Source organism: Tupaia chinensis, unplaced genomic scaffold (assembly GCF_000334495.1).
Source record: "Tupaia chinensis unplaced genomic scaffold, TupChi_1.0 Scaffold000231_1, whole genome shotgun sequence".
Taxonomy (NCBI): domain Eukaryota; kingdom Metazoa; phylum Chordata; class Mammalia; order Scandentia; family Tupaiidae; genus Tupaia; species Tupaia belangeri.
Genome location: NW_006159706.1, coordinates 3,134,586 through 3,147,427, shown reverse-complemented (window position 1 = coordinate 3,147,427; position 12,842 = coordinate 3,134,586). Strand labels below are relative to the sequence as shown.

The 12,842-nt window shown below is 53.5% G+C and overlaps 1 protein-coding gene across 1 annotated transcript in view; it reads right to left on the bottom strand.

Annotated features, from left to right (window-relative positions):
• Positions 1–1,811: 1,811 nt before the first annotated feature.
• GSG1L (GSG1 like) overlaps positions 1,812–12,842 on the bottom strand; it is a 166,928-nt gene continuing 155,897 nt past the window's right edge. Inside the window, 2 exon segments of the mRNA XM_006172132.3 lie at positions 1,812–2,927; positions 2,929–2,983. Coding sequence (XP_006172194.1) covers positions 2,897–2,927; positions 2,929–2,983 — 86 coding nt within the window. The 3' untranslated portion in view covers positions 1,812–2,896.

The window sequence follows — 12,842 nt, the reverse complement described above, 5'->3', positions numbered from 1 at the left end:
TAGCAATGGCCCTCACTCGAACTCTCACATACCAGAATCACATACCACTTGCAGGATTATTTATTTAACATTTTTCTTTAAACCAACTCTTTTTCTTTTTACGTAAGTGCTTATCTTGTTTTCATCCTAAGTAATAATGTCTCTGAAACCACAGGACCAATGTGCCCGTTATACATTTTTCTAATATACATTTACATAAACACGACTATTAAAATAGATTAAAATTTTGCCCATGTGTTGACTAAAATCATCTCCTGTGCCTCCTGTGTCCACTCGCTGACTTCAGGAGGGCCCCAGGTGAGAATCAAAGAGCTTCAAGGTGTCTGGTGGCCCAGGCCAGATTCCTGCCCAGCACATCCCAGCCCGGCCCCTCCTGCAGGAGTCCAAAGCCCAAATGCCCATCCTGACATTCGAGGCCTTCGCAACTGGGCCTCAGTCTCTCCCAGGCCCATCTCCAGTCCCACACAGGAGATCCTCAGTCTTTACTGAACGAATGAAAAGTGAATTCACAAATCACTCACTTGATGAATCCTGAAGGGATAAATGAGTGAGCACACACCTGGGTGTTCCCTGGACACTTAAAAGACATCCACACCTGAAGCCTCCATCTTCCCCACCCCCCACACCCAACCCCACACCATCTCTCCTCTCTCATTGGTCCTTCCCAACCAGCTCTTGGATCTGCCAAGCTGGTCCCAACCCAGGGACCTTTCCTTCAGTGTCGCAGGGACGAGAAGGGGAGCTGGGCCTCCCACGTCTAGTCTCTACCCTGAGCCTTGGGGACCTGCCCAGAGTTCCTTTGTTCAAAGCTTCTTCGCTGCCCACTGAAGTGTCCAAGGAGCCTCAGGTCCCTGCTAGCCTGGCTCCATGCACCTCTGCGGCTGGGGTCCCACTAGCCTTTCCACCTCCCTCCTCCCCACACCTGCCACTGAAGAGCTGAAAGTCCTATGACCTACTTCCTACCCCCTCACTCTTGCCTGCCCGATACCTAGATACCCAGTCAGTCCGCAGGCCTTGGATGAAATGTCCTTTCCCCACCGGAGCCTCCCCGAGCACATTGCCTCCTGCCCCAACCCAGAGTAGGTGCTGCCTTTGGGCTACCCCCACCCGTGTCTATCCTTGTCATGGTAATAAACCCCAGTACAGCATTTACAGCTTTCTAACTGCTTCGCGTAATTAGCTCATTGAATCCTCATCACAGTCTTAAGAAGCAGGTATAAAGATTATTCCCCTTTAACAGGTGAGGAAACCCAGGTACAGAGAGGTCTAGTTATCTCCCAAGGTGGACTCTGAGCCCAGGCAGTCTGGCCTCAGAGCTGGGAACTCCTACACTTCATATACTGAACTACAGGAGTCTGCCTCATCTGTCCTGCCCATCTGTGAGTCCTGGACACCAGTCTCCCATATCAAGTGCCTGCCACTGGGTGTGGCGCATTGTAGGGGCACAATGAATTGCACTGGTGGGTAGACAGATGCACAGGTGGATGGTTGAACAATGAGGATGGGCAATGCAGGGATGATGGATGGATGTCTAATACAGGGAAGGAGATAGTGATGAACAGATGATGGAATGATAGAGGGACGGGTGCTTGTGATGCCTGATGGATAGATGGGTGGGTGAGTGGATGGGTGGAAGGATGGATGGACGGACAGATGAGTGGATGGGTGGAAGAATGGATGGACGGACAGATGAGTGGATGGTGGAAGAATGGATGGATGAGTGGATGGGTGGAAGGATGGATGGATGGATAGACAGATGAGTGGATGGGCGGAAGAATGGATGGGTGGATGGACAGATGAGTGGATGAGCGGAAGAATGGATGGATGGATGGATGAGTGGATGGTGGAAGGATGGATGGATGATGAATAGATGAGTGACAAAGGAGCAAAGAAGGATGTGTTCTAATTTGGGGGGAAGCTCTAGAAATCCTGGGAAGAACCGAGGCCTTGGGAGATGCCTGAACTTGGAGTTGGAAGCGCTGGTTCAGACCCCCACTCTGCCGTTGGCTAGCTCTGTAATCTAAGGCAAGTTCATCCAGCCTCTGTGACTCTGGGTAATAGGAATCTGACCCCCAGGCACCCTGACCCCCAGGATTTTCTGTAACTGAGGCCCTTAGATACAGGTAAAGGGTCCCCGTGGAGGCTGCAGGGAGCAACATCACTAAGCCATCAGGAGAAGAAACGTGGCTTGTTCACCCTGTGGTGGGCCTGGGCTTGAGGGCCCATATCCTGCCCCTTACATTGCCTGCCTGGCCCCCAAGTTGCCACCTTCCTACCCAAGGGAGCCCTGCCAGCCCAGTCCAGCCTGCCTCGCTCCCAGGCCCAGCCTGGCTCCGGCTCACTCCATCCTGCAGGGTCTGGCCTCCACATACTCAGGCTCTCGCCCTGGAGCACTAGGAGGGGACAGGAGTGATCGGCCACAACCCAGAGTGCAGCCGGCCTGCAGACACTGCAAGACGACAGGTTCAACAAGCATTTATTGAGCCCCTGCTGTGTGCCTGCTGCGTGCCCCTCCCCTCAGGAAGCCCCGCTCCCTGCCCTTGTAGGGTGCTGCTCCTGGGCTCCCCCTTAGTTTCCTGGTTGGCTCCTGGGTGCCCTGGCATTCGGTGGCCAGCGTCCATGTTTCTGCAGCTCTGCATATGATGGTGGCAAGAGTTAGGAGCTGATGCCCCAAAGTCACTCTGTGCAGTCCCGTCCATTCCCTCGGGATGCCCCGGCCCATCTCTGGGGCCCTGAGACCCAGGCAGTGGTGGACAGAACAGGCCCGGTGTCTCCCACACAGGCTGGGTGAATTCACAGCACACGGGCCAGGTTTCCGGTGGCACCAAATGAGTGTCTTGTGGCAGGGGGTGATGCCAGTGATGGCCTGAGGTACAGGGCCAGGTTGGGGTGTCGGTCACACCCAGTGCCCCAGGACCCAGCACTGGCGGGGGTTCTTGCGCGGAGCTCCGGGGCCAGGAATCCGCCATGTGTGGCTGGTGTCCTGCCAAAAGATGAAGTGGTCAGTGCTGACAGCCATCTTCTGTCCCCAGTCTCCTGCCAGGCCTTCCACTGTGCCCCACCTATCAACCCACCCACTCTCGGGTCACTTCCAGCACTCCACCCCTTCCTGCCCTATCAGCTGCCCGCCCACCCCCTCTCCAACTCATCTGTAACCTGGCCGCACACCTGCCATCGCTACTGACCCATCAAGGCATCTATGACTCTCCCCACCCCAACCCTCCCTCCACGCCCATTGCACCCACCTATCCTGCTACCCAACCACGCACCCACCAGCCCACCTTCCCACAGGCACATCTGCCTATAGCCCACATATCCCAGATTCCCCAGCCCACCCCGAGGTGCACACTGCCAGCCCCACCCCACTAGAGCATGAGCCCAGGAGAGCCAGCCATGACCACCCCCGGGGTGGGTGCTCCCTGGTGGGTCAACAGAGGTGAGGATGGAAGGACACCTAAGAGTAGAGAAGTCTGGCGTGGTGGGGCGGGAAGGGAATGAGGGGAGCCTTCTCCACGCACCCTCCAGGAGTCCATCTCCACTGCACAGCGAGCCGTGGGGGAGCTCCCACCCATTTCACAGATGAGGGAGCTGAGTCAGAATAAAGCAGCTGTTTTAGGATTCCAGCTACCACAGGGCTGGACTGCATTATTTTCTTCCCAGTTCCCACTCTGGCACTAAAAGAAATTTGTTCCATGTCATTCTGTTTTCATGTCGGTCATACTGCAGTCAGACGGGCTCTTTGTAGAGACCCAGGGAGGTGGGAATTCCTCTCCTGCTTGCACGCCTCTAAGGATGGAGAGCTCATTGCTCCTCGTCCATGCCAAAGCAGCTCTGACTGCTGGGAGACTCTTCCTAATAACAAAGGCTGGAAGGGACGAGGCCCAGAGGAAGATGGTTGTGACGACTGTGACGACTGTGGGGAGAGTGTGTGGCTGTGATTTTTTTTTTTTTTTTTTTGGCCTGGGCTTTTTTTGACTTTCTGTTTTTAACATTCTTTAATTGTTCATGTTTTTTGAATTTCACTATTTTTTTTTAAGAGGTGGGAAACAATTTGCAAACATTCTGGAATCATTTAGCCTCAGAAAAAAAATATTTGTTTTGGCCCCAGTCACGGAAACAGTGGCATTCTCTGGGCGCGTGCTGCCAAGATAAAGGTGTTTGGGATTTTTTTTTTTTTTTAATTCTAGAGGCAAATATTTGGTGCACAGAAAGGTTTGATTGTTTTTCCAAATGAGTATTTAGAAGTGATAGTAGCTGCTCTTACGGCCGCCAACAGGTAGGATTGTGGAGATTATTGGAACAGAGAGAAAGCGATCCCGGGTGTGTGTGTGTGTGTGTGTGCGTGTGTGTGTGTGTGCGTGTGTGTGTGTGTGTTAAGGAACAGGAAAGGGAACCAGCAGTTAGCATAATGGCTATGTCGCTGGACTCCCACGTAGTCGACTGCGGTTCATGTCCCGGACCCGGTGGCTTAAACTCATGCCAGGCGCGTGTGTGTGCGTGCCCAAGATCCCGAGAGGAGAATGGAGGAGAAGGGATTGTGGCGTGACCATCCCCCCTGGGGGGTGATTTCTCGCTTTCTGTCTCTCTCTGTCTGGCGAGCGCACGCGCCCTATAGCAAAAACCTCTTAAAAAAAAAAAAGAAACGAGAAAGACCAGGGTCGCTCTGCTTCCTTGAGTTAAAATCAAGTTCTCTGGGCCCAGCCGTGGTGGTACAGTGGGAGGAGCTGCTGTGAAGTGGCTGGGAGATCAGGGCTCAGTTCCCAGTTCCACCTAACAGAGCCACATATGGTGGCCCGTGCCTGTCGGTGGTCCCAGCTGACTGGGATACTGGGCAGGAGGTGTGTGATGTGGTGAGACCCTGTCACATCTCAAGCTGGCCCTATGACAAAGAGCTTTAGCACTGTCCATAGGGAGTCGCTTCTCACGTGGCTGACCAGGGTTCAAGTCTGGCCCCTGTGGGCACATGTGTGCTTGCCCTAGACCTTGACGGGATAGAGAATTGGAGGGAAGGGGACTGTGGCATAACCAGGCCCTGTTGGGGGTTCTCTGTCTCTCTTGCTCTGTCTCTCTTATGCACCCACACCCTCTGTCCTGAAATAATAATAATCAAGTCATAATAACGTCTCTCTCTCTCCCTCCTGCGCTTACTCACACATAGTCTCTTTCTCATCTGAAAACAAAACAAAAAAATCAGGCTCTCTGTCCCTTCCACCTGGAGGCAAAGGCATCGAGGACTTGAGGGGGGCTCCTCCACTTCTCTGGTCTCCAGAAGGGGCTCGAGGCCCAGAGCCACTTACAATGTGAGCATAGAGAGGGCGTGTCACCAGAGCCGCCCCGCCACCTCCCTCTGTCCCATCCCTCCACTTCTGGGCCAGGCATAGTCAGAATGAAGGCCTGAACTGTAAGCTGGGCAGGGCCAAGTCCAAGTGCCTCTGGGCCAAGCAAACCAGGGACATGGGCAGGCGAGCCGCAGGGGGCAGTTCCTCGGCCCCCACCAACTGTTTCCGTGGGGCGTGGGTGCTCAGACTCCCGGTAAGTTCAGAGCAACTGGGAATCTGGATTCCAAGATAGACTCTCCTGGCTTTTAAATGATGACCATTCAAGTGTCTAAGCAATTTTAAACCGTCTGTGGGCCAAGCAGTGTCTCTCCGGCTGGACTCGGCCCACGGGAGGCTGCTTCGTGACCTTCGTTTTCACCCCGAGTCTTTGTTCTGTGACTATTCCATGGCTTGGCACGGACTAGTCCCTCAGCTGGAAATGCCCTTCCCTGCTCTTTCTTCTCTGTCTGTTGAAACAAGCCCTTCCTTCTTTTAAGGTTCCCTCCTGGAGGCGTTGCATGGCCCACAGAGGCCTTAGCCCTCCCCTGTGCCCTCCACTCTCTCCCTATGCTTGTCTCTTGCTGCAGTGTGGTCTCCTCAGTCAGCTGGGGACAGGGCAGGGACTGGGTCAGCCTCATTCTGGAGCCTCAGTCCTTAGCACCCGGCCTGGCCAGAAGCAAGTCCTGAGCTGGCTTTTTTTCCCCCTTTAATAAATAAGGAAACTATGGAAGGAGAGGATGGGTTGATTCCTGACATGGGGAGATGAACTCTGTCCACCCTTCCTGCTCCGATAATCTGAGTATTATAAAGAGGCTCTTTGCTCAGCCTCTTCTCCTTTGGGTACAAGTTCAGGGGAAAATATTATGGGTCCCATAGTCAAAGGTTCAAAGCCAGGCTCTACCACTTAGGGGCTATGCGAATGCTTTTCTAAGCTGTGTGACGGTTTACAAGCAACTTCACCTCTCTGAGCCTACAAGTGGATGTGAGATATAAAGGAGACAGCAAGCCTAGCAGGACCCTGTGTGGGAGCCCTTCCTCACGGACTTCAGATACCAGATGGATGTGAAAGTAACGAGATGCCAGCTCTAGAAGGGGGTTGGAGAAATGAGTCAAGGCTGACACCGAGGTGTTAGCTAGTGACACTATCATCTCATCCATGGCCCACAGTGTCACCACCTCAGCAAGGGCACCCTGACTGCTTTCCTGAGTTGACCCTGCTCTGTAAGTGTCTGCTGTGATGGGGCTTCACAGGCACCATCGTACTGAGAGTATCTGTTCACTCATCTCCTCCTGGTCTCCCCTACCAAGCTGGATGTCACAGGAGGATAAAGGCAACTCTGCTCTTACTGAAGACTGTGTCCCAGGTCGGGCACAATTTCTGGCACAGCATGGATATTGAATGAATAAACAACAGGGCATCTGGGAGACAGGGCAGGTTGGGCCGTCTGGTCTACCTTGAAGCAGTTATCTTAGGAGGCATAGGGGGTCCATCTTCTGGAGACCCCGTTTCTGAGCTGTAACATTCTCTGTCTTTCTCTCACACCTGGTATAGGCTAAGCCCACCTAACCTGCCACTCCTCCCAGAGCCGCTGGTTCCTTGGTTCCTCTATTAAGCATGCGTTGGGAATGTGCCGTGTCAGTCCCCAGTGGGTGCTGAGTCCACAACGTGAGTGAGTCGCAGCACTGCCCTCAGGGTGCTCTCAGTCCGATGGGGAGGGAGACACACGAGGGATGATGGGGACACGTGTGCCTTCAGCCCTCATTGCACCACAGGAATCATTCAACATGCTGCCTCTGTGTGGTGTCACTACTCCGTCCAATTTACAGATGGGGAAACTGAGGTGCAGACATGTTAAGTCATTGTCCAAGGTGGGATCTGAACCCAGGAAGCTCCAAGGTTGGGCTTGTAGCCACCATAACACGGTGTCTCACAGACATGAGCTCCGGAACAGTGGACATCAGGAAGAGGAGTGGGGACTGACTGCCACTTTCAGACACTTGAGCTAGACTTCTAAAGCACCTGAAAAGCTCCCTATTCAACTAGTAGGGCTTGTTTTCCACCCCACGCAGGAAGAGGGCAGGTCATTTCAGGCAGAAGGAACAGGGTGTGAAATAGGTTGTTGGCAGGCGAATGAGGTCTTCAGGAGGTGTGAAAAACCTATCCCTGTGGTGGGTAAAGGAGGGCAAGCAGCAGTGGGGCAAAGAACATAGGGCCCATGGGGATGGAGGGCTGGGAGTGGAGAGGTGCAGTTGCCAAGGTCGCTGCAGGCCAGGTGAAGAAGGCTTGGTGGTGGGCCCCCCCGGAAGTACACCCCGGCCTTGGGGATTTCTGGCTTAGTATCAGATTTAGCTGATATTCCTGGCTCTCTCCAAACAAAGGATTTGGGCTCTCTAGGGAAGTCTGTATCTTTTTTTAAAAATTTCTTTGCTACAGGGCACACATGCTCACCAGAGACAGAAAGAGACAGAGACAGAGAGAGAAAGAAAAAGAAAGCAAGCTGCCAGGTCCAGGACTAGAACCGTAGTTGACCATATGGAAGTCCAGTACCTCAACAGTCACGCCATTTGAAGTCTGTATTTTAATAACATCCTCGAATGTTTTAGGATCAGGCGTGACTAGGGTATCACTGCTTCAGACAAAAATGGGCACAGGCCAGCCAGTGGCATGGTAGTTAAGGCAGCTGGATCTCACATAGCTGACTGCAAGGTTCAAGTCCCAGACCTGGTGGCTTGAAAAACATGCCGTGTGTGTGTGTGTGTGTGTGTGTGTGTGTCCCAAATCCTGAAAGGACGGAGGAAAAGAGATTACAGCGTGAATTCCCCACAGGGGTGCTCTCTCATTTTCTCTCTCTCTCTCAATCTCTCACTGGTGAACAAACATGCCCTCTAGCAAGTTTTTGTTAAATGTCCATAGAAAAGGACAGTGGAGGCCAGAGAGTGGTGCAACAGTAAAACACGGTGCTCTGTAGGGCTGAACCCCCATGGAAGATTACAAGTTCAAGTCCAGAGACCCCCCTGAGTACGCCAGGCGAGCACGGGCCCACGTTCCAGAGCTGGCTGAGGCTAGGGACGGGTTGTGGCATCAAGACCATGTCAGGAGTCCAGTCTCTCTGTCTCTGCCTCTCTCACTTATGAAAGAATGAAACGAACTTTACAGGTTGGCCCCAGAGCCCAGTAGTTAAGGGAGCCAGATTCCACGCGGGGAACTGTGTGGTTCGGATTCCAGGCCCGGTGCTTGAAAAACACGCTGGGCCTATGTGCACGCACGCTCCGAGTCCTGATGGGCTGGAGAAACAGAGAAGAGACTGCGGTGTGACCCTGCCCTGCGTGGGGAGGGGATTTCTCCTTTTCTTCCTTTCCCTCTGTCTTTCTCTGATGAGTGCACACATCCCAGCAATTTAAGTAAATAAATAAATGAATAAACTTTACCCAAATGGGCATAAAGAAGAACCATGGCATAGCGTTAGCTAGGAGAGGGGTGATGGGCTTGTGACCCAGGATGAGTGATTTCATTTCTTGGAACTCAAGTATTTTCACCTGCAAAATAGAAATACAACTCGGGGCATCTCCTGATGGGCTTGAAGTGAGCTAAACCGTTCACAGAAACATATCACTGCCCTACTATGTGCTAGGTACTGGGGCTGCCACAGTGAGTGTGGCGCCAAGGTCCTCCCTGTCTCACGGCATTTCCTTCCTAGTGGGGAGAGACTGGAAATACACAAGTTAGCAAAGAAGGTCTGGAGAAGGATGAGGGACTGCGGGAAAGATGAGGCAGGGGAGGCTGGTGCCAGGAGGCCCCTGTGGGGATGTGCGGAAGGGCTGGCACGGTGCCCGATGCCCACCAAGGAAGCCAGCAGAAGAGGTTCATAATTAAGCTTATGTCTTCGGAGGATGGATGGGAGGGGAGCTGGCACTAGAAGCTGCCATTTCCATCTAGAAGTTGCTGAGTAGCCCAAGCAACTGATAAAATGCAGACTGGCCCCTGGCAGTAGCTTCAGAGGACCGAGGCCCATGACAGCATCACTGGGGACTAGGTAGGAATGCAGAAGCCCAGGCCCCCAGCCAGACCCCCAGAACCAGAAACTCTGAGGGTGGGGCCCGGCAATCTGCCCCCATGATGCCGATGCCAGCGGTGGCTCTTAGCTCTCTTGACCCCCAATGCCAGGGTCTCAGACATCCCCCAGTTGAGTGCCCGTGTGTGCTCCGGGCAAATTGGCATCGATATTTATTTCAGAAATATTGTCTGTTTCCATTTTAATAAAGGAAGTGGCTTTTGCTGTACTTTATTGGATGTGATCTTGATCTAATAAAAATGCCAAGTTGCTCTGAGCCCAGAAAAAGTCTTCCTTGAAATTCCCTCTGCTATTTTGGGGGCAGCAGTGGCACAGACCCATCTAGACGGAGCTCCCAGAAGCCACCTCTGTGCCGGGCAAGTGACAGCCTCTCCCCGAGCCAGCCTCGCAGACACACCTGGCAAAATCAAAAGCTCGTCTCAGGCATTGAACTTGACAGCTGCAATCAGCTGCAAACCCCAGTTGCCCCTGAAAGGAAGACGCAGACACCTGGACCATATGGCAGCTTTGCCGCCATCAAATGTCACCACCCCAAGCTAGCTAGTGGCACCACAAAACCCCAAAGGCAGGTTTCAAAAGCAAATTCCTTCCTTAGGAAAAAAAAAAAAAAAGAAAGGAAATGTGGCAGAATCCATGTCACAGTGGCCCAAGAAAAAATAGCAAGTTTGGGGGCAGTGAAGATTACCAAAAGTTTATGTAACTGTTTATGTAAAAGTGGCTGCTTGGGGCCAGGCCCGAGCTGGGGCACAGTGGTGACACATCTGGACCCATCCAAGGAGGTCCTGGCTTTGTGTCCCAGGACCCTTGTGCACACCAGGAACGTGACTATGTGTTTACGACCCGGGCTGGTTGGGCTGGGGGTGGACTGCAGCAGGGAGACCCCACTGGGGTCGCTGCCCCCGCAGTCTCTCTCTCTCACAGAAGAAATAATAAATGAGGGGCCAGCACTTGGCATAATGGCTGTGTCACTGGACTCCCATGTAGTCCACTGCGGTTCGCGTCCCGGACACAGTGGCTTGAACTCACACTGGGTGCATGTGCATGCGTGCCCAAGATCCTGAGAGGAGAATGGAGAAGGGATTGCGGCATGGCCATCTCCCTGGGGGTGATTTCTCGCTTTCTGGCTCTCTGTCTCTCTCTGTCTTTCAGTTGAGCACACATGCCCTATAGCAAAAACCTCTCAAAAAAAAAAAAAAAAAAAAAAAGAAGAAGAAAAAAAGAAATAATAAATGAAAACTTTTTTAAAAAGTGACTGCTCAGTGGGAAGTGGTGAGAGAAACTCGGAGGCTTAGAGCCAATCACTGAGCACCTACTATGTGCCCCATGCTCTGCTAGGCTCCTGGGATGAACAAATAGACGAGGTGACCGACCGTCTTCATGGAACTCGGGGCGGGGGCCAGCCAAACAAAACCCAAGTTCTTAAACATAAAAAATCATTTCGGAAAGGGTCAAGCACTGAACAGAAGAGAGCGTGAGCTATCACAGCCCCTGGGGAAGCTGGGAAGCTCCTCGAGGAAGTGGCCCCACAGCTGGGACTTCCAGATGGGACAAAGTCAGCCTATAAAGAGAGGGGGAGCATTCAGGTGGAAAGAGCGGCGAGTGCGAAGGCCCTATGAGGGAAGGAGTCTGGCACGCTCAGGAGAGAGGAAGGCCAGGGTGGCTGGAGCGGCGCGTGAGGTGGGAAGGGAGGGCGGGAGGATGAGGTCGGGACCAGGGGCCCAGTCGGGAAGGCCTCCTTCCCCAGGAAGGGGAAAGATGGAGAGGTCAAGCTGAATTTTAACGCCAAGTGGCCAAGAGATCTCGGCGAGGTCCGTGTGCCTTTCGGGGCCTCGGTTTCCCCATCTGTAAGGAAGGAGAACCAGCCCTCTTTCTCCGGGCGGGCCCGGGCGTCAGAGGAGACGAGGAGGCGCTTAGCACGGACTGCGCACGGTGAGTGTTTAATTACGTGGGTTCCCCAGTACCCTCCTCCCCGTTCCTCCTGCCTGCCAGCCCATAGCAAGCTCTGAGCAGCTGCTCCACGCAGAAATATTGCAAAACTCACCCAGGCATTTCCAAAATATTTTCTTGGCTGAAAACCCACGAGCAGCTAAAAGGCCGAATTCTGGAGATGGCTTGTCTGCCTGGTCGGCCTGCGAGGCTGCTTTCTGGGCCAGGAGCTCTGTGAGGACTGGGACCATGTCAGGTCAGGCCCCCATATCCCCGGCACCCTGGCCCAACCCTGGCATGGTGGGGTTGGGAGGAGCCTGGCAAGTGGCAGAGGCAGCTGACACGAGGCAGCTCGCCCTGGTGGCCCAGAATGTGGCTCTGGACAGAACCACTGGGTTCAACTGTGCTACTTCTCAACCTCCCTGGGCCTCAGTCCCCTGTCCGTAAAACGGAGTTGTAGCAGGATTACAGGGTGAATAAACAGGATGTCCTTGGAACCTACACAAGGATGAGCTCTTATGACCAGGGCTGGTGGGACTGAGGTCTTGTTGGTCAGTTTCATAATCAAGTCCAGGTGAGTTCCTACCAGTGGGTTCCCTTACTAACGACTCCTGCACCCCATCCCCTTCCCAAACAGGCTGGGGTGGCGTGCCCCTGCCATTAGGGTGCCTGCAGGGCCCCCACAGAAGGTCGGCCAGGAAGGTATGGGTCTCTCTCCCCCGGGACTGGACTCCACTGACCCACTTAACATGCCACCACATTCCCGGGACCCAAGGAAGCCTTTGGGAAAGGCTTGCAGAATAAAGGGATGAGTAAGTGACTTGGGTACTGTCACAGAAGCAGAGGCTTGGGGATAACCAGAGTGACAGAGCCCTCATGTAAGTCTTCCAGGCCACCCTGGGGCTGACGCCCCTTCTCTGCTTGGCTACCAAGAAAGACCCACTCGGGAGCCCGACAGCCTTCCGCAGCCCTTCCCCTCCGGCTCCGTGCTCCTCTAAGGCCCAGGTGCGACTGGCTGCTTCTCTGTCCCTCCCCACCCATGTCCTCTCCTCCACCCAGACCTCCTCCCTCCCCTCCCCTCAGTTCTCCCCCAATTACCAGAATAACAGGGTTGGAATCACCCAGACCTGAGTTTCAATCTCTGCTGTCTTAGTTGGGATTCCTTAGAGGCGGACTCTAAGGATTTGAGTTTAATGGGCAGAGTACAAGGGCCGCAGCAATAAAACGCGATGCTCTGTAAGGTCGACCCACATGAGGGGATTCCTGGTTCAAGTCTAGAGAACTTCTTGAGCATGCTGGACACACGCATACCCACGGCCCTGGGCCGGCTGGGGCTGGGAGCGGATTGCAGCATTAAGACCTGCTTGAAAATACTGTCTCTTTGTTCCTCTCGCTCACTCACAAAAGGAACAAATAAGTAAACTCTAAGAAAGAATTTGAGTGTAGGCGATAGATGAAGGAGGTTGTATGAAACTGGGCAGAGGGAAAGAGAAGGCCAGGGAAAGGACAGCCACTGACTTCATCT